The 21,541-nt window shown below is 46.1% G+C and overlaps 1 protein-coding gene across 1 annotated transcript; it reads left to right on the top strand.

Moving 5' to 3' along the window:
* Positions 1-19,919: 19,919 nt before the first annotated feature.
* LOC119178442 (lateral signaling target protein 2 homolog) lies at positions 19,920-21,005 on the top strand. The gene has a single exon (XM_037429647.2). It carries the CDS (start codon positions 19,932-19,934, stop codon positions 21,003-21,005), a length of 1,074 nt encoding a protein of 357 aa, XP_037285544.2. The 5' UTR covers positions 19,920-19,931.
* The last annotated feature ends 536 nt before the right edge of the window (positions 21,006-21,541 follow it).

Below are 21,541 nucleotides of genomic sequence, written 5' to 3'. Positions count from 1 at the left end.
GCATATCCGGGTCTATGCTCCAGTTGCTCTCCGGAGATAGATAGATAGATAGATAGATAGATAGATAGATAGATAGATAGATAGATAGATAGATAGATAGATAGATAGATAGATAGATAGATAGATAGATTATCGGAGTGAGAAAGCATCAAGATGTGCTAAAAGATAATGTTGAGAACGAGGTAATTATAGTTTTTTTTTAATTACTCGAACAAAGGTTGCGGTGCGAAGAGTTGTACTTGAAAGCAGCGTATTGATTCTGACCATTCGGTTCACCCCTTAACATCTGATAAGGTGCAACATGCGCCATTTATAATTAAATTAAAAATTGAATTCAACACACGAAAAAAAAAACAATCACAAGAGATGACACGGACAGAGCGTCATTAACGCCTGCTTCACAAGGTCTTTGTGTTTGTATCGCGTGCCGTCGTTTTGACTTGCCACCCAAGGAAGACAGAAGCGTAATTTGTAAACGCGTAGATGATTCTATATCGTATACCCATAAAGGTGAGCGCTGGTGATGTAATAAACCACAAGCACCTTTTATACCTGCGTGATAATAATGAAATTCCTAATTTCTGCCGCTTCTACGGACGCTATATCACAATTGAAAAGTTGTTTAAGAAAGGCTCCGCGGACAAATTAGTATAAATAGCCAGTAAATGTGCGTTGAAGGTCGCAGAGCATTTGCGTGAATTGTGTGTCGGCTTCACTGCGACTGCCAAAGAAGACAAGTATAAGTGAATGATTTTCGAAGGCGTGATGTCAAATAGATTAATGGCGAATGTGGGATGACGACAAACGGAAGCTGGAGCAATGGCATTTTCCAATATCGAAAGTCGAGTGTATATATCCGACAGTTTTTCTATATAGAATGCCATCTTGGCCCAGCTATATAAGTGCACAGTTACCAACAGCGCAAATGTGAACTTGGACGCCGTTGTACAAAAAGGACCGCTGCATGCATGCGCTGAATATCGGAAATATCCTTCCACATGCGTCTGTCGGTTATTGGTGGCGTGTACACGAATCAGTTTCCGTCTATGCGGAAAGTTCTTATACACATTTTTTCATAATAAAACGTATCGAATAGTTAAAGTAAAATTCCTTGTACATGGCTATGAATCGCGGTTAATTTTTACATAAACTACGTTGAGAACTGCGAAGCCCTGCTCCGCAGCCCACACCACAACGTCCCTCAAGGAATCATCAGTCAAGACATTGATGCTGCCGTGTCTCAAGGGATTGCGGCCGACGGCTATAGGGGCGGTGGGCAATGCGTGACGTGATTGACTGTTTTATTTTTTAAGCTCTCTCTTCTCTCACAGCTCAAGCTATTATTGAGCACGAGGTGGAAGCAAGTTCCTCCATCAGATGCCTTCTTCCCAGGCGTTCATTTTTACAAAGTTCTAGCGATGCTAAATGTGGATGTAAACATTCGAAAGATGTATGTCTGGTTGGATTAGGTAAACTGGGAAAACTATTTTAACTCTTGTCTGTATGGTTTGATAGGGAAACTGGGAAAACTATTTTAACTCGAGCCAAAGTACGTGAGAATACGCAAGAACCTGACGCTTGGAAACCGACTTGGTGCCTTCCTCAGTACTTTGGTTGGCATTAAAAATAATTTTACCACTAGGCTAAATGTGCACTCAAAATTCTACCCATTGTTTAATGTCGCCTTGGCGCACCAAGTCGTCGCATCCTCCTTCACAGACATTTTGCTAAACCTAAAGGCTTTACTATGTTTGAGCATGTATAGCAAAGCGAATAGTTTCCAGTCATTAAGATGACAAGAAAAAATAGATATATTTAGTGGAATGGTGGGACCGAAAAAAATGCAATGTGATTACTTCGCCTTCACTCTCGCTATTCTCCGCTTGTAATTTATCTTCCCGAATGAGCAAGCAAGCAAAAAAAAAATTGAGAAAAACAAAAACAAAAACGAACATCGGTGCAGTTTTCCTGGTGACCTGCAATTTCACGCTGATACCGAGAAGAACGGGAAATGGAAAATAAACACGACCGAAGTGTACTGCATGAAGAGATGCGGCAACAAAATATCACCAGTTGCTATAAGCATATATAATATATAAGTGTATATGACCACGCGTTTCCAGCGCACCCCAAACTTCACTCCCCCTCCTCCTCTCGCGCAAACGCGCACGCCACGCATGTAGACCTGCGCTTCGCGGTCGGTCGCGCCAAATGAAGCGCAGCACCTTCGACGAAAAGGGTCTGAGGTCCCCACCGCGCGTGCTGATCTCGCCGAAAAAGAAAAAGGGGATCGCGTTACGACCCCGGCGGGTCGGCGGTGCCTTTGACAGGCGAGACCGCGGCCCACGAAAGGCCTTATACTGTATGGAGTATTCGGCTTTCTCGGTTCGGGAACACATCGACGGTCGTCTTGGACGAGTGCCGTTGTGGGTCGGCTGCAGGCTCGCGTCGTCACCGTCCTTCAAGTCGTGGACCATGGTTCATTCTTCAAGCGGCGCCCTCTCGTGGCCTCGTCCTCGTGACTGGGTAGTTTCTTAGACCATGCGCTGGGAACAAATTGGTCCTCGTCGTTTCTCGGAGGACGATGATTGAGGCCAAAAGAAGGCCGCCCGATGAAAGCAGCAAAAAAACAAAATGCGAGAGAACTAACTGGCAAGCACTGGATATTTGTCCTAGATGGTATAGAAAGAGAAATAGAAAAAAAGATCCTAATTTTTCTTGTTATTCCTTGGGAAACTATTTGTGAGCCAAGATGAATGACTTGTGTCCAAAGCCGTCGACACGTCGTGCGTGGGTGCGTTGCATTCGCTTTTGGAAAAACACGAGTTTCTGTTTTGTTTTTATATACGTAGGGTTTTAACATTGTTTTTTTCGGGGGAGGGGGCTTTTTTAATCACTTCTTTTTCAGAATGTTGTCGCGCGGAATATACACACACGAGTGCTTCATGCGTGTATAAACACATTCGTCTGCAACATGCTCACGCTAATTTGCGTTACTTGCTCCCACTGAGCAATGCAAGCACCAAGCAAAGTGACAGTGTGCCACCCTTAACCATACATCCTGGTGTTTCGAGCACATCTTATGCAAAAAAAAAAAGAATGAAAAAGCAGCGATGCAATGAGCAGATGGCAAAACATAGGATTAATCACACTCGCGATGATTAAGTTACACGTGTACAACGGGCTATATTTTGTTTTGATGTCGTTTAAGTTTGCTTCATTCACTTCTTTATTCCCTCTAATTTATTCGCTTCCTTGTATTAATGTTTCTCCGTCTCTTTATTTACTGATCATTACCTTTTCTTGCGTCAACCGTGCCAACTTGCCTTGTCCTCCACTGTGTGCGTTGTGGTATGTCTACCTACAAGTTGTGCCCGTCGCTCATTTGACAAATAAAAAAGTGTTCGGCAGACCAGTATATAGGTCTGGGTTGGGATCACGGGTCCTGGCAGGTATACGCTGCTTCTGTAAGCCAAGACTGAACATGAAAGCATGCCGTAGATTTGTTATATATAAAAAACAAAAGAAGTAAAAATGTGCCGAATCTGACGTTACATCACGTGTTATTTATTTAATTACTTATTTATTTGTTTGTTTCTTATTAATTTATTGAATATGTGACTAAAAAGAAGTGAGAACTTATTCAATTGTTTTCATGCTTCCCCGCAGTGCACGTCCCTTTCTTCTCATTCTGGGTCACGCCCCCCCCCCTTTCTTTCTTAGTCTTTTTTTAATCAACCTTACGTATCTCAGATTACTCTGCATGCGGTCGTAAGATAAGGCAACCCAAAGAGAGGACCGCCAATGGATCGAGCTCCCTCAGAAGCCCGTGACACGTACACGGTGCACAGATAAGAGAGTGAAATGAAAGAGACCGAGATATAAGAGGGAGAGAGCGCAGTCATTAGTGTCGTAACACGGGCGCGCGAGGCTATACTGTGGCCAGATAACGGTCCCTCTGTCATCCTCCCCATACCGCGCTATGGAGAACAGCACTCTCCGTTGTTGGGCCGCTCATCCGCTCGGCTTCGTCGCCGTGCAGTCGCCGACCCGTCGGCGGAAATCGTACACCGGCACCGCGGCTCGCGTCCGCCGGTGCGCGCTTATTATCTCTCGCCGATGGCCGCGACGACGCCTAATGCGCGTGCGTGGGTGTGTGTGTCTGTCTGTGGAGCACAAAGACCGCAAGGTCCCTTCGCCGGCTGCTCCGAACACAAGAAGCCACCTTTGAACGAGCGCCGCCAGCACGGAGGCGCGCACCCACCGGTCGGTGGGCTTTGCGGCGCGGCTTTCTTCGGGGGTGACGGCGACACTAGAAAACGATCCCCAACCGCGCCCCACTCCTTCACTTATTGATCGCGTTCTCCAATGCATCTCTGCGTCGTCCTGTGAATACAGTAGTGTTGAGAGGCTACCGCTACGAATACTCCAATAACAATAGCTTTTCGAAATGAGCGCTTCAGCGCAGCAGGATCTTGCGGTGGCCCTGGAGACTGCGTGCTCCAAACTCCTTTGTTAAAATGAAGTTTTTCTCCTCCTCCTCAAGCTTCTTGTCGCTGTTATCATTTCTTATCAATGATTTCTAAAGCCTCGTGTCAATGTACAAAAAAAAAAAAAAGATGAAAGACAGGAGCTCAATTTTGTAGATCTGTTGAGCGATTCCATGCCGGACGAACGTATCTCTCTCTCATCCACACGGCAGATCTAACACGAATCTTATTTCGAAACAACTGTGACAAAACTAAAACAATCAAGAATAGTAATCTCATTCAGGCTGTCTGCGTTTCGTTGGATTCGAATCGCTCAGCTAACATGGCACGCCAGCAACTGCAGTAACACCACAAGCGACCGCCTGTGAGGCATGAGCGCCACCTGTTTCCTCCTGCATGGCGGGGTCCTTGAATGAGTAATGCACTGTAAAAATTAAGTAAAAGATGAATTGAGGCACGCGTAGTGAAAAGTAAAGTGAGATGTGAGTATACGGTGGCCTGGTTGACTCTTGTCTGTGGTAACGCTTCTGCTAATGTTCCGAGAACGCCGGGAGGGTTGTCACTGCCACTGGTCCCTCCACAATGGCGTCGCGGGGCTCGAGTGTCAGCTGCCATTTAGCCGGTCAGTGGAGTGAATCTGCGACTAATTATTTCGGCGGAAGACTTCTTAAAAACAAAAAGTAAAATAAAAGTAGCGGGAAGCCACGCCCATATTCCTTACAAGACGGTGACGAGACACAGCTGAACGGCGAAGTCAAAGCTCGGCTAGACGATTCCACTTTATCACTTGCCGGCTTCGTTCTAATGCTGAAAGCTGTGTAAGCCGACGTCAAGCAGGTGAAAACAGGAAAAGCAAAAGAACAGGTGAGAACAGGTGAAAACAGGAGGCCAACTGTGTTTTGCTGTGCAAACAAGGAGTCGGGGTGTAGGCAGAAATGTTCTTGGGGGATACACGCTTTAATACGAAGTGGGGGCCAGGCAGGCAGATGTGGTTGAGTGTTGATTAATTCGGACTCTATATGCCATGGCTAAAAAAATTGTGTAGGGGGGTGGGCACGGGCTCTGTGTATCACTTTCTGCAACGCCACTGGGAGGGCTAAACCGTTGCTTTTACTTCGTGGCTCATATTTAATGCCGGATGACAGGTAAATGTGCGCCGTTAATGCAAGCGAATCTTTCAGCTGGGAGAACATGTTGAACATAACGGTTTATGGCTAAGACGTGATACCGATCAGGCGACAAAGGGTGATAGAAAGCGTGCGGGCAAAAAGGCGCGTTCACAATGGAGTGCGTGGATGATTCTGATTGCGTGGGGAATTTGGAAAAGCAAGTTTTCGAGCAGATTTTTCGGTGATTGCTGCGTACGCCAGCTCTTACATGCTATATAAACGTTTGCAGCATCTTCGAAGTAAACGTGTGCAGTAGAGACAACCGATTGGGAAACGAGCGCACCCTATGTAGCGCTATTTCTGAATGTGTGTACCTAAGTGCATTCAGCCCACCACCGTGGAGTGGTTAAGGTTCTCGATTGCTCATCCGAAGGTCGCGGGTTCGATTCCGGCCATGGCAGTCGCATTTCGATGGAGGCGAAAGGTAGAGGCCCGTGTGTTTTACGATGTCAAAGCACGTTAAAGAACGCGAGATGGCTGAAATTTCCGGAGCCCTCCACTACGACGTCTCTCAAATCATATCGGGGTTTTTGCTTATTTTGTATTTCGCACTGCCTCCCTCCATGGTTATGGTCTTATTCTAGCGGATTCATGTTTTAGTAGGGCCTTCACAGAGCAGCCTGATGATGAGGACCGCAGTCCGAAGAAACTTCGAAGTGTGGCAGCTTGGGCTAATTGGTATGACATGATGATAGTTATAGCGCGAGAACAGAACGACGACGTCTTTTTTGTCTCTGTGTCGTCATTCTGTTCTCGTGCTGTAACTATCGTCCGAAGAAACGCTCCCAAACTAGATATAAGCAATGAGTCGATTCGGATCAGATTAAACGTGTTCACTTAGGGATTGCAGAATGTGGCGATTATTATCGGGGCTCATTTTCAAGGCATTGAACCTTTCGGAACCTTGAGTGTGGGCGTTATGGTAAATGTTGCAGCTTGTATTTTTGCTCCTTGTTGGTGGAGCGCAGAAAGCGCGACAAAGCTCGGCGGCGTTACGTAACAAAGTTCGGTGGCATTATAACAGCGTTTTCAGGCTGACGTGTCCTGCATAACATGACATAATGTAAGAGCTCACTGAGTGGACTGTCCGTTGCGGCTCGTGCTTATTGAATGGGGCTTTGTAGCGGCGGGTATATGGCTTGCACACCAGTCCACCCAACTCCACCTTCACCGCGCAGCTCTCTAGCTCTGCGTTGAATTGCCGTACACGGATATGGAGAGTCGCCGTAGCGAGCTCTTACGGAACATTCCTTCTGGTAACTTTTTTTCAACGTAATGTTTCCCTGTGTATCAGAGGATAGAATTGACGTTAATATCGTTCGTTAGCGTACTGATTTCGCGGGTTAATTAAAGTATGCTTGTCTCTTCCGAAACAGTCGAGAAAGAAAAGCAGTGAATGTAAAAGAACGCGGCTAATATGCAGTACGAATCTAGATGTTGAGGCATAAAATTGCGAGGTTTTGCCGGCAATTAGTACTGCAGACAAAACGAATACAAAATCGAAGCCCATTACACGGAATGGTAGCGATGTGGGCATGGTAATCTAACGTAATTTGATCGTGAGCTCGTTTGCGGCGGAGGCTTTTACAAAGAAGATCCCGCTCTTTGGAGAAAAAAAAAAGTGCACACCGAAGTAAGCGGAACTCCAACGACACTTCAAGCATCCTGCCCACCCCATTTCACTCCACCACCCTCTCTTCGCCTGTGCTACTTCCCCTGCAAACTTTTTTTCGTTTAAGCTTCTTTGTTAGCGTCGTCTCTACGGCACACCCGCTCTTGCAAGAAACGGTTGTCGTAGAGTCATTCATTTCTCTCCGGCGACCGTCATGGATGCAGTCCCTGGTTTTCATTAGGGCGAGTGACAGCAAATTTGCTCGAGGTGCCTTGGCTGCAAAACCCGATACACGTGCTACATACGACCTCACTTAACGAGGCGTGCAAATCGCGGCTGCAGATTACACGCTTCCAGCCGAAACCGCGTCATTCGAGCATCCCTGCCCTGCCGTACGAGGTTGTGCTGCGAATTTCCAGGAACTTTGTGCCAGTATATGTACACGTGTAAAGAATGAAATAAAATTCTCTCTTCGTTCTTTAGTATGTGTAAATGTAGGTTTACATTTCATTGATTTTGATGAACATGTGACTATTTCCTGTGTTACCTGTCGAAGCTATACACGAGAGAAGGCAGAAAGGAACGATAAGTTCCTTGGAAGAATGCTACGCTATATTGCGTTGCCCCGGCCACGCATTCTGCCATTTAACTAAGAACTCCGCAAATTTTCAGAGTTCTATTATGTATTCTGGAGATATGTATTCTCTGGGGTCGTGTGATTTGCATATGCTGGTTGTACAATGAACGTAGAAAAGTGTTTCGCGATAAACATGCTTGCGAGTCAACGCTCGCCTATACACGTGCTGTGCGGGTTGTTCTGTGTGCCGTCTCGGCATGCAATTTACCACAATCAGCCAACCATACTTCAGCCACTAATTCTCTCAAGCTTGGTGTTGGACTAAAACCGCTTACGGAGGTGCTGTCCGGCATGTGCCCATGCGCAGTATTAAGGTATTTTATTTTCCCATAACGCGAACCGTCTTAATTTCATCGGCTGGAGTAAGTATACACACCATGGTGGCGTCTTCCTAAAACACCTCGTTTCGACTTTTTTTTTTTTTGCCGCTATCTACGCTTCCGTTAAATGGATTTTTGCACATTAGAACGACAATTGAGGAATAACGTTGTACTGTTACAGTTAACTATAAGCCATTTTATAGTAAAAAAGAAAGAGAATCCTGGCATTTTATCGATTAGACTCTAAGCGTATGGTAATCCATGCCTAGATTTTAAGCGTACTTAGCTGAGGCACTGTGTGCGGCACCGAGCACCCACACCACATGTGAAATGACGTCAAGTATATGACGGTACGATTCTTGTATTTACAACGCAGGCGCGCGAGTCAAAGGCGGGACTCACCTGGCGAGATAAACGATGGTGATGATGATGATTATGATGATGATGATGATGATGATGACGACGACGACGACGACGGGTATTTGTATGCACAGGTAAAGAGGACGAACTACAGTCAGCGCTCACAGTATAAAGTACTACGCCGTTCCCCTGCAGCAGGGTCAGTACTGCATAATCTGATATGCCTTTTTCATGATGTCGCGAAGCTTGCGCTCATTCTTCTAGCGGTAAAGTCGCCAAATGCGTCATGATTTCTGAATATTTCACTCTAGCGATTTCACTCTAGTCTCGGCTTCTACCAAAATTTTGCCGAAACGGCAGAGGGCAGCACAGGAACATGAAAAGGCGGATGGAAAACACATCATGAGCTCATCTATGGTGGCTCATGAAAGGTGGCTCCCGCAGGGGGGCAACTGCGCAGGCTACCAGAATACAAGCCAGCAGTCGAAAACAAGCTATCCCACTTTGTTCACAACAGACACCTCCGCGTTTGGTGTTGCGAAACCTGAAAGAAGCAAACAGGTATACAGTATCTCTACAGCGTATATAAATCATCACGCACAACACTTTGAAACGGTGTCAGAGACTCCCATAATGACGGAGGAAAATAAAGTTACAGAAAAGGAGGCCCACGACAGTGCAAGGGGACAGCATGTGAGAGGCGGAGAAAATCTCATAACCGGAAAACGCGAGAGACAAAGGGCCAACTTTGTCCGCCATTGTCACGCGCGACGACACCGGACGATTAAAAGACGTCCCTTGTGGGACATGCCGCGGGAACAAAGGACGCTCTTCAGGGGACAGTCGGAAGGAGTCTGTCGAGCAGTAACGAGGAGTAAGCGCTGGGAAAATGAATGAGAAAGATTTGAGGAAGGAGAGAAACAGCCAGGAGAGATTCGTACGGGACATTTGGGAAGAAGACAGTTATACAAAAGAGGGCGGCGCACTGGCGGGAATGGCACCGTTGATGATGGTCGCCATTTTTCCCGGTAGCTGCAGCTTCTGGTGTTCCTTTTTTTATCCTTTTCCGGCGCTTTCCAACTATCGCCATATATCTTCCGCAAGGCACACCCGAGTCACGCGCGGTCAGGCAGCCAGCCATGAAGCCTCTCTCGCTCGTGATTTCTTTCTTTCTTACAGTTTATTACCCATTTCTTTCTTTCCCAGACCATTGCCATCTCTAGCGTGCGCCTATGTAGCCTATGTGTACGACATTTGAGGCACCGGCGTTCTCTGCGGCACTTAAGCGTTATGCGCTCGATTCTGAGAGTGCAACAGAGCAATGAGGGCTTCTATAGAATGGTCGTTTGTTTGGTGGCTAATAGGCTTGCGTTTGACACTCCGATTGTGAACCTATAGGCCAGCAAGTGTTCCCTCGGTGTGTCTCTTTCGCTATTGGTGAAACATCGAATCATGCACTTGTTAAGTTAACGTGTGTCGAGTGGTTCTTTATACTACTTTGACAGATTTAATAATAAAAGCTTTCGTTTTGACTCCGTTACCTTCTCGACGCTACAACGTCCGATGGAAGGGAGGATGTAGAGCACGCGCTCAAAGAAACACAGTCCAGTGTGTGAGATCGCATTATTTGAGGGACGAAGCTCCTTGGGGCCGAGGTTTGTCCGTTGGCGTGGGCGTTGTGCGCCGTATAGCCACCGCTGACGATGGCGACGATGTTGATGACGATGAAGAAGAAGCGCGTTCCAGACCACACCCAGAATGCGTCTCTTTTGCAAGGAATTGGAATCAATAGATCATTTCTTTTTATCCTGTCAACGTTATGCTTATCAAAGGAAAAGATACCTGGTCGAACCAATTGAGAAGCTAGGTTTAAAAATAAACGTGGAACTAATTTTATCCTTCGGAGGGATTACATTAGGTTATAGCCACAGGGAGGTTTTCTCTGCTGTGTGCGAGTACATAAGGGCAACAAAGAGATGACCCTGTTAGCCTATTGTTATTATTTACGGCTACGAGACTACCTGAATGCCTGACTTAGCACACTTGATGATCCTGCCGCCCGGTTCTTGGCCGATCCCCCTTTGTGGGCGAGTGCCAGCAAAGCTAAAGGTTCATCATCATCATCATCATCATCATCATCATCATCATCATCATCAGAATGCGCAAGTAGCTGGTCGTGCTTGCTCTAGGGTTTTGGCCTAAGCTTGTGTAGTGGCTGTGGTTTCTTTGTCTTTATTAGGTGTTCCTGTAGTACTTTTCCAGCTAAGTAAGCGCTTTTAGCGCTAGAAAGAGCACTCAGATGCTGTTTTCCCCTGGACCAGGGCTTTCCTCTGGTCTACTTCACTTCCGCCACAGGAGATACCAGTGGATCAGTTTCTGCGCAACGGAATTCCCGCAGTTCCTGTGGCCCCCATCCCTAGCAATGACGGCTTCATTCAGATGAAGAATCCGAAAGTGCTCCAGGCGGAGCTTAGAACTGTGATGTCTCACTTCCACAGCATCACAGAGGTCCGCCAGTTTAGCAGAGGTGGTATTCCATGTTTTTCATCTGATCAGATCTGTGTCCAAGACCTACTGAAGTGCTCGAGTTTCGCGACCAATCCGGTGAGCGCCTTTATTCCCCCACATCTGGCATGTGTGAAAGGTATTGTTCGCGGTGTCGATGTTAACTTGACCCCGTCTGAGGTATTAGAGATGTTTGCCGTGACCGGTGCTATCTCCCTTTATAGGTGTGCACGACTGGTAGAGAACCAGAAAATCCCGACTGAGTCAGTAATTGTAACCTTTGCTGGAGCGAATCTCCCAAGCGAAATCAAGGCATGGCCACTAATATACAAAGTGGAACCGCTATCACCGCGACCACTCCAGTGTACGAAGTGCTGGCGATACGGTCACACTATTAAAGGATGCAGGTCCAAACTCAGATACCAGGTGTGTGGCAACAACCACAAAACAACTGACTGCAAAGCTAAAGAAGAGAAATGTTGTCTCTGCAACGAACAACACTGTGCAGATAGTCCTGATTGCTCAGCTAAGGCTTGAGAAATACAAATTTCTGAATTTATAGGGTGTAAACGCTGTTCACGACGAGAAGCCATAGAGGAAATACAGGCCAGAACTCAGCGGTATGCCAGTGTTGCAGCACAACATATCTCGAATGATGAACGGATCGATTTTCCTGAATATCATGGAGGTCGTAAAATAGGCTCTAGAAAAAGTCATGGAACGACTGGCTTCTAACCTTTGTGATTCTATATCTCAAATTTTGGCTAACCAGATGACTCGCGTATTTGGTACAACGTGAGAGTCAGGCATAGTATCCCAACATGTTGAGAGTTGACGACCAATAATTGACGGTGAATCTGTAACTGCGCCATCGTATTATCCGTCTGCAGGAGCATCTGCAATAGGTGTCCACAGCCAAAATGAGAAATTTGAAACCGCACCATCGTATATTCTCCGTCTGCCGCACCCTCTGCAGTAGATATACAGTCAAAGTGAGGACAAAGATGCAGATAGAATAGATTCAGATGACATGGATTTGGACCCTAGGTCCCTGAAGTGATCTAGATCCCCTCTAACTCACCAAATCAGACAAAGAACAAAAAGTACTTAAAGGAAAAGGAGAGCCTTTCAAAGAGAGATTTATTGAAAGAAAGCATTCTAAATAAAGCTGTAGTGGGAGCAGCTCTTTCGAAACCATAGGGTCGCTTAAGATTCTCCATTGGAATTGCCGATCAATTTATTCTGCATCTACGGATTTGGTATACTTGACTTTTAAATTCACTCCTGATATTATAGCATTACAAGAGACATGGCTATCTGTACATAATTTGTTCCAGTTAAATAACTTCCGGTCTTTTCGACTAGACTGTCCATCGAGAGGTGGCTGTCTAGCTTTATTTATTAATAATAGAATTAGTATGAAAGTCAAATGTTCATACAAAAATATGTCGCCAGAATGCGAAATTTTGGCAGTAGACAATACATTACCCAACTGCAGTCCTTTCACCTTAGTTAATATGTATTTTCCGGAGGGAGTTCAAGACACACGAAGTTTGGATCTAGCTACAAAGTCGTGGTGCAAGGACAAAGTTTTAGTTGGAGACTTTGATTCCCACCACACGAGTTGGAGTTTTACAACTGATCTGAGTGGAAAACGCTTGTGGGAGTGGAATATGGCTAATGACTTTAAGTGCCACAACGTCAGAACCCCCACATTTATTCGTAATCACTCCAGGTCAGCCTTAGAATTGAGTTTTGTCAGTTCGGCCATTACTACTTCTTCTTGGAAAGTGCTGGACTGTGGCACCAACAGTGACCACTTAGCGATAAGTTTTGAAATTTCTTGCCCGATAATTCCATCTTGTTCAAATGTAAGAGTATTCGTAAATTACACTAAATTTAAGAATGATCTGAAGTCAGCATTAGCCTTTCACTCGGAAGAGAGCGATGATACAAAACCACTGAAGATAAACGCAGTCATTAAAAGATCCTATAAAAGAGCCGAATTTATGTATACTGTTGAATCCACAAAAAGGTTATATAGCCGTTGGTGGAATGATGAATGTACAAGAAAGCACAGACGACGTCAGGCAGCTTGGAAGCAGCTCTTACATAATCAATCCCCCCAAAACTGGGCCGATTATAAATTTATTGCAGCGGGCTTTATTAGAACGGTAGCTCAAGCTAAACAAGGATATGACAGAGGACATTATGAATACCTGTCGAAGCCTAAACGTATGAAAGCACTGTTCCGATATATGAGAGCTCGGAAAATCTTGCCATCACCAGTTAATGCAGCTTGGGATAATGTGTCGGTGCAAGAAATGACCACTACTTAGAGGCAATCGGTAAAGGTCTGGAAAGCAGATTCACTTCAGTAGTGCCAAACAACTGGCACAAGTCTACGACAAAGTCTGACTTTGACGAAGTGACACAGATTGAAGTATCCAACGTGATTAAACATTTACCCTGTGCGTCCCCTGGCCCAGATGCAATCACAGTACCCATGATTAAAATTCTGTTCAATTTATCTCCTAGTGACGTCGCCAATGTTATTAACTACTCCTTAAAAAACTCATGGGTGCCGCAGGATTGGAGGATAGCAAAGGTCACTCCTATACTAAAAACTCCGGGTGTAGGATTAACAGTCGATAATATCAGACCAATCTCTCAAACATCTAACATGGTCAAACTGGTAGAGAGGGTCCTACATAGCCGAGTAAGTATCTGGATGGCAGACAATTTAGTAATAAAACCGAACCAAATCGGCTTTCGTAGTGATTTCTCTATTTGGTGTGCCCACGCTGATTTAGAGAGCCGAATACAGCTCGCACCTCGCACAAAAAATAAGGCAATATATATACGCTGCTTTAGTAACGCTTGACATAGCCAAGACGTATGACAGTCTGGAGCACTTCATTTTGTTAAATACGCTAAAGAGATTGAATTTCCCACAATATTTTATTGAGTGGGTGGCAGAATATTTAAAATAAAGAGAATTCTACTGCGTCAAGGATGGATGTTCCTCATCTAGATTTAAACAAACGCGCGGAGTTACCCAAGGAGCAGTCTTATCTCCAGTGTTATTTAATGCGTTAGTGAGCACAATCCCAACAGATCAAGAAGTTACTGTCTACATTTATGCTCATGACATTGCATTCTTTGCTGCTGACTGTGATATTTACTCAAGAGAACTTAAGTTACAGATATATTAACATGTTAGAAATGTGGTTGCAGTCCATTTCTTTATTGTTAAATGGCAACAAAAGTGCGCTCTTGGTGTTTCCGCTAGCAGACCCAATTTCAATTTCAATTCTATATAAACAGGAACCCATCCAGCAAGTAGACTCTATAAAATATTTGGGAATAATTTATAATGACAAACTTAACTGGGGTGCACTCATAGAGTATATAACTACCAAGGCACAGCGGGCTTCAGGCTTACTGCACAAGCTATGTAACCGCAAATATGGGTTACGGAGGCACACCTTGATAATGTTGTACAAGATGTACTTGCGCCCCATCATGGAATTCGGATGCATACTATTCTCGGGTGGCCCTGCTTATAAAACAAAACCTCTAGTTGTCTTGGAGCGAGAAGCACTGCGAATGTGTCTGGGACTCCCTATAGGTTTGTGGCTATCAACGTACTATACCAGGAAGCGCGCCTGCCTACACTACTTTGTCGATTTCGCATTTTGACCGTACAAGCATTTTTAAAATTTATAGCTTACCGGCAAGAAGATCTCAATATGCTTTTATCGCACACCCAGACGCCTTTTTTCTTGCTCATTGGCCACGGTTTCACACACCTCAGATAATGTTTGTACAAAAGAATCTACAAAGTATAAATGTGAACATTAGAAATGTAATTGAGACTAATGACTCGAATTGTCATGTTATAATTGAGTATGATGATATATTCCCCCCAAAAAGTCAGGTTACAATGTCTCAAAATTTTAAATAACATATTATTAGATTACTTGGAGCATGCAGAAACAAAATATATAATAGCCACAGATGCTTCAGTAAATAATCAAAAGGCAGGTGTAGGCATTGCCTCTGATTCGCTTGACTAGTCCTTTTCAGTCATACTGCCTGATTTTACTCCAGTTTTTCAAGCAGAGTTCGTGGCGATTATTTTAGCTCTTCGAAAACTTCCGTCAAATCAAAACAACGCAGTCATAATGACGGATTCTCTTTCAGTTTGTGCAGCTCTGAGAGCTTCAGAGAACTCTCGAATTCTAAGGACATTCAAAACATTAGTACCCCCGCAGTTGAGACTCCTGAGGTTACTATGGGTTCCGGGACACTGTGGATCAAGATTAAATGAGTTGGCCGATTCCCAAGCACGAGCCTCACTTGATGGCCCAGTTTTATCCATACTGCCAGATATTGAACACTATAAAACAATGAGATATCGAAAATCAGCGATCTCCACTGATACGATAGAAAAAGTAACATGGACAGAATATAACCACCTGAAGTTTCCATGGCGACCACACTGGAGCCAGTCCAGAAAGCTCGAAGTTTTAATTACTAAATTTCGATGTCGTGTCCCCCCCCTCCCCTAAACCTGTATCTACACAAATCTGGTCAGACAACATCACCCCTCTGAGCATTCTGCGGAGAAATAGAATCACTAGAACATTATTTTTTGTATTGTCGCCGATACGCTATACTTAGAAAAAGGTTACCAGTTATTCCATTTCTGGAAATAGGCGTTAGATTGACGGCGGAAACTACACTAAGCTTTGGTGCCTCAGTTTTGGGACATTTCCACAAGGATGCTTTCAATGCCGTTTGCAATTATATTCAGGCAACCAAGCGTATACCTTTGTGATCTTCAATCAAATAAGAATTATTTATTACTCCCCCCTCCCAAAAAAAAATTCTAGATGACAAAGTGAAGTAAACGCAGATGAGTGCTAATCACAACACCTGAAATCTCAAAATTTCTCAACTTGACTTTTCTATTTTTTTTTTCCTCGTTTGCTCTCTTCTTATGTGGTTTTCCGTACATTAGTCATATTATAATACAAATTAATTACACATCGTTAAAATGATCACAGAAAAACTGCACTACGCTTTCTTGGCCAATCCCCCTGAGTGGGTATGAGCCATCAATTCCGGGAAACAAACAAGCAAACAAACAAACAAACAAACAAACCACACGTTCTCTTGCTGCCATCGTAGCACAGCACATGCAAGACACCCGCTACACGTACGCATCACGACGATGACGCTGACGCTGTTGAAGATGATAATCACGGACAACGACCGTCTTGTGCAGTATATGAATTCTTAGAATACTCTATACAATACATTTCGTGACCGCAAACTACCAACAACCACCAGGGGAACATGCACAGACCTCGCACTTGACAAACTTCCGGCTAGATCCAATTGTACAAAGCAGTAACATAGAGGGCTAAACGAAATTGACAATTCAACACAACATATTACTTGTGACCAATAAACATTGTATATAACTGCACACTGCTTGGCGCTCATTCAAATACATGAGTGGCTGTTGTCACTGCTCATTTATGGTAACACCGAATGATCCTACTGCTACGCGCACTCATCATCATTCACTTCGTGGATATGCCACGGTTATTTTTTTTTTTCAACAACGAAATACTGTGTGTGTGAACCGAAACGTTCTGCTTGTAATAGCAGTAATATCCGGGGCTTAACGTCGCAAAACTATCACACGATTATGAGAGACGACGTAGTAGAGGGCTCCGGATATTCGAACAATCTGGTGTTCTTCGACCTGCTCTGACATCGCACAATACACGAATCTCTGCCATTTCACCTCCATTGAAACACAACAGCTGTGGCCTGAACGGAACCCGCAACCTTATAGGGGTCAGCATCCGACCCCCGTCACTGCGGCGGACATTTTGAGTAACTGCAATTGCGACGTGAATCGTTCCCCTGCTGACACTCCATGACGTATACGTAGTCTGCATATGCCCGTTACACTAGGGGAACACGCTCACTGGATTCCGTGCCGACCGGTTGTGCCCTCGCGATCTCCGGCGTCAGCGTAGCTCTGGCCGACTGGGCTCACCCTGCGTAATCTCCTGACGCCGAGCTCCGACGACAGTGTAGCTCTGACCGACTGGACTTGCTCTACGTCATCTCCTGACGGCGACAAGAGCTCTCGCAAGTGGTGCCCCGTCCTCGGACTCCTGTGACCGTTTCCATCTTTCCTAGTCTCCTCTTTTACGCTTACCTGATCTCTCTCTCTCTCTCTCTCTCTCTACCTTTATTCCTATCCTTTTAATCCCTCCTCATCCCCGTCCCTTGTGAGCTACTGTTGAGGTGTCGCTCTCATAAGCAGACAGTTACGGTGCTTACTTTTCTTCTCTTTTCCTTCTTACAACATACCCCCCCCCCCCCCGCTACACGAACAAGACAGAGCAATCCAGCTTCCCTTCTTAAATTCTGGTTGATAATTGAAACAAAGCAACTGTGATGATATATAGTGGAGAAGTCGGCAACCTTTTCAGCGAATGACCGAGTTGCACGACGCCGACATAGCGCAGATCACAGTGGAAATTGGTGAACGAGGGGGGATGGGAGGGGAGCCTTTTCAGACAAAACGAAAAAAAAAACTATGAATTGACAATGATGATGCAATGAACTGGAATATCAATCAATCAAGTTTATTCTCAGCACGCATGTTGCAAGGTCGCAGTTTATAAACATAAATTGAAGCAATCAAAAAACGCCACGCCTGCGCGGAAAGCGCAGCAGCAGTCACAGTGAAAGCTAGAAAAGCGGCCTTTCGGAGCCTTTTCTAAACACTTATTTGGTTACTGCTGCGAGCACACTTGCTTTATGCCCACTACGGCATTAATTATAAATATTTTAGGGTAGTGGGGTGGTATTCTTTATGCTATTTTTTGTCATTCTTCTGAGAAGCGTGGTATCCGCTAAACTATTGCGAGAAATTTTGTGCCAATTGTTCGTGCAGTGGCTGAAGACGATGAGGAATGATGCCTGAAGTGGGCATGCATCACAGTTAATAGCTGAACAAAAACAAGCTTGTGTAATGGGTTCGAGCATTGGACGACCCACTCGTTACGCTATTCGCATTGTGCGAAGACTGCTTGTTCTTTCGCCGTTATACAACGTTTTATAAGTCGTATTAACGTTGTGGTAAAGCCTTTGAACAGTGGGTCATCCTCTTCAGTGCCTTCTAGTGGGTCGCCCTTTTCGTAAGAAGGAGAGCAGCTCGCGCAGAGAGTCGATCCCCGCATTGACTGTCGCTGTCATGAATCATCGCTGAGTGTCCGCCAATAAACCGCTTAACAATTTGGTGGAGAGTGCTGAGAGTGCTGTGCCCTTCAAACACCTTCGGTCCGCATTCGATGCCCTTGGAGCTTCGATCCCGTACCGTGCCTCCAACCATGCACCAAGACGCCGCCCAGCAAACGCTTCCTCCTACGCCGACGCCATGTCCCGGTGTCCCCCGCATCCGCGACTCTCCTGTCTTCACCGGAGCGGATGGCACCGACGTCGAGGACTGGCTGGCCATGTACGAACGCGTGAGCGTTCCCAACCATTGGGACGAGGCAGGTAAACTCGGCAACCTGTTTTTCTATCTCGCGGGTGTGGCCGGCACGTGGTACAACAACCACGCATCTGATTTCCCGACATGGTCCGCTTTTAAAACCGCTGTCGTCGACGTGTTTGGCCGCCCGGCCGTTCGTAAGCTGCAAGCTGAACAGCGTTTACGTGAACGAGCCCAGCAGACCGGCGAGTCCTTCACAAGTTATATCGAGGACATCCTTGACTTGTGCAAGAAAGTCGACCTGAACATGTCAGAGGCTGACAAGATCACGCATGTTCTAAAAGGCATCGCCGACGATGCCTTCACCATGCTCCTGGCCAAGAACCCTCGCACCGTGGCAGAGATCATTACACTTTGCCAAAGTTACGAGGAGCTGCGACGGCAGCGCTCGATGACCCGTCGACAACCCTCACGTGACGCTGATCTCTCGGCCTTGTCAACACTTCCGGACCACACCGCCTTGCTTGCTGAAATCAAGTCATTCGTGCGTGAAGAAGTTGCCCGCCAGGTCTCTTTACTGGCCTTTGCTTCCCCGCAACGTGCTGAACAGTCGTCAAGCACACTTCTGCCTCCCCTCCGCCGAGCCATTCAGCAGGAAATCGCGGAGGTCGTTCCAGAATATCACCAGCCGCCTCCAGTATCTACACCACTCAGTTACGCCCAAGTTGTCGCCAGGCCACCCCCACCGATTCCTGTGACTGGCCCTCTTGGTTACACCGAAACCATCGCCAGACCCCAGGCCTTCGGAGAAACTGTGCCGCCTACATATACCGACGTCACCCACGTGCCCCGAGTGCCACCTACCATGCACTCATATCAGCAGCCGGCTCGCCAATCGCGTTCTGCGACATGGATGCGACCCGCAAACCAATGGCGCACTGCTGACAATCACCCCATATGCTTTGTTTGTGGTTGCGTTGGTCATGTAGCACGCTATTGCAATCGTGTGCAGCAACCGCAGGTCGCCTCCAACTTTCCCAGCCAGTCAAGCCGCTCTTATGACCAACCGCCTCCTATGTCACCGTCGTCCCGTCCCGTTCCGCGAGCGAGTCAGCGGCGAGCTTGGACGAACGTAGATGTGCTCGGGCCGTGCTGCGTGAACCGTCGGACCGTCGGTCGAGTGCGGGCGTGACTGGGAGTAGCGACGGTTTCGAGCTAGCCGGTTCCTGTTGGCTGGTATAATAGGTATTATGACTTGCGGAACGCTGGCGGGTTGAGCGAAGGCAGATCAGCAACATTCGCCGAGCCGTATGATGAACTCCCTGCGAATATGGTTCTACAGACCGAAGAAGGAGGATAATTCAGCCCTTGCACAGTTATACTGGGCCGATCAAAAGCTCAATCTTGTGGCTACCGAGTTGGACAGCTTTGACGGCCGAAAGGACCCAGAGCGATGTTCTGCATTGATCAACCAGCTTCGTGTCTGTCAGGATAGGGTGCTAGGGATTTGCCATGACATCATGGATGAAGCCATCCCCAATGCTCGAGCGAATCGAGACTTCCGTGCAAAGTTTCCCGATGATGTGCTGCAGGAAAACATGTCTGGCCTGCTTTGGTTTGGTGCTGAGTGTCTTGCTGCGGGCTCAAATATTATGAACAGAGAGCAGGAGAGCTCTCAGATGAGGCCATTGGCGAGGGCTCTTACAAGGTCTTTGGACAATGTTCGCTGCCTTTTACGGGAACAGTGCCTTCGAAACCTGCATGAATACCCAGAAAAGCTGAAAGAATCATTGAAGACATTCGACAGGCTCTTTGCTGAGTTTGAATTGAGTTATGTGAGTGCTATGGTACCTGTGAAATCTGCCAAGGAATACCACTTGCAGCAAGAAGTTGTGGTATTGTTTTCAGAAACATTGCAAAGAGCGATTGAGGTGAGGTTAGTTCCCCAGGAGATGGTGGAGACATATGATCCAGCACTTATGTTCACCATTCCAAGGCTGGCTATTGTTGCTAGGCTGGTGCTTTTTCCTGATGGCCCTTTGAATGTTGACAAGGACTCTTCAAGCCTTTCAGAATTGTTTCGGTCATTCTACAGTTTTCTATGCAAAATCCGGGAATTGCTGTGGACTTTGTCACGAGAAGAGCTGTGGCTTCTAGAAAAAACCTTATGCCAACTTGAAGAGCTTAAAGCGTGTGTCACATCAAAACAGTGGTCATTTGGTACAGATGAATATATAGGACTGGACTCTAGTGTGTGCGTCAAACATTTCTACAGCAATTACAATGGCTGTAAGCAGTTCATCAAAGACTTTTACAACGTGATTACTTTGCCGACATCAAGTCTGCCTGGGCTGACACCCAGGACACCCGGGTTCGAGCCCTAATCTGTCGTTGGTGCTAGGTTTTTTTTTTCGAATATCGCGCGATGTGGTTACCGACACCGGCGGCGGCGGTGGCAGTGGCGGCGGCGGCGGCGGACCATATAGGCGCTATGCGAGACCCGAGTTGTGATCTCCTATAACAGCTTTTGCTGTAAAACCTCTTTCCATGCGACCTTTCGTGCTGAGTATTGTTAGTCAACACGCAAATATTTACACCAAGCAAGGGCATAGCCTAGCCCCCCCCCCCGCCCCAAAAATTTTCAATTAGGCTTGCGTATATACACCCGCACACACCAACTCACGTACGTATGGACATATAGTTGATTCTCCCCCCCCCCCCCTCTTCATTAAAAAATTCTTGGCAATGCCCCCGATACTAACGTTTCTCACCGACAGATGCAAAAAGTCGTGGAGATATACATATTTGTGTTTTGAGACGTTAAACATTGCATATTATTATCGTGGAGACATTCTTTGGTTGGCTGGAGAGGGGAGATGAGGAGGTCTGTCATGGCAATGGTTGGTCGGGGACCGCGTAA

The sequence above is a fragment of the Rhipicephalus microplus genome, chromosome 1, assembly GCF_043290135.1.
Source record: "Rhipicephalus microplus isolate Deutch F79 chromosome 1, USDA_Rmic, whole genome shotgun sequence".
Lineage (NCBI taxonomy): Eukaryota > Metazoa > Arthropoda > Arachnida > Ixodida > Ixodidae > Rhipicephalus > Rhipicephalus microplus.
The sequence above is the reverse complement of the archived record's forward strand: the minus strand, read 5'-3'. Positions and strand labels throughout refer to the sequence as shown.

Coding starts and splice junctions, on each gene's coding strand:
- LOC119178442 (XM_037429647.2), top strand. CDS start 19,932: ATGATGAACTCCCTGCGAATATGGTTCTACAGACCGAAGAAGGAGGAT.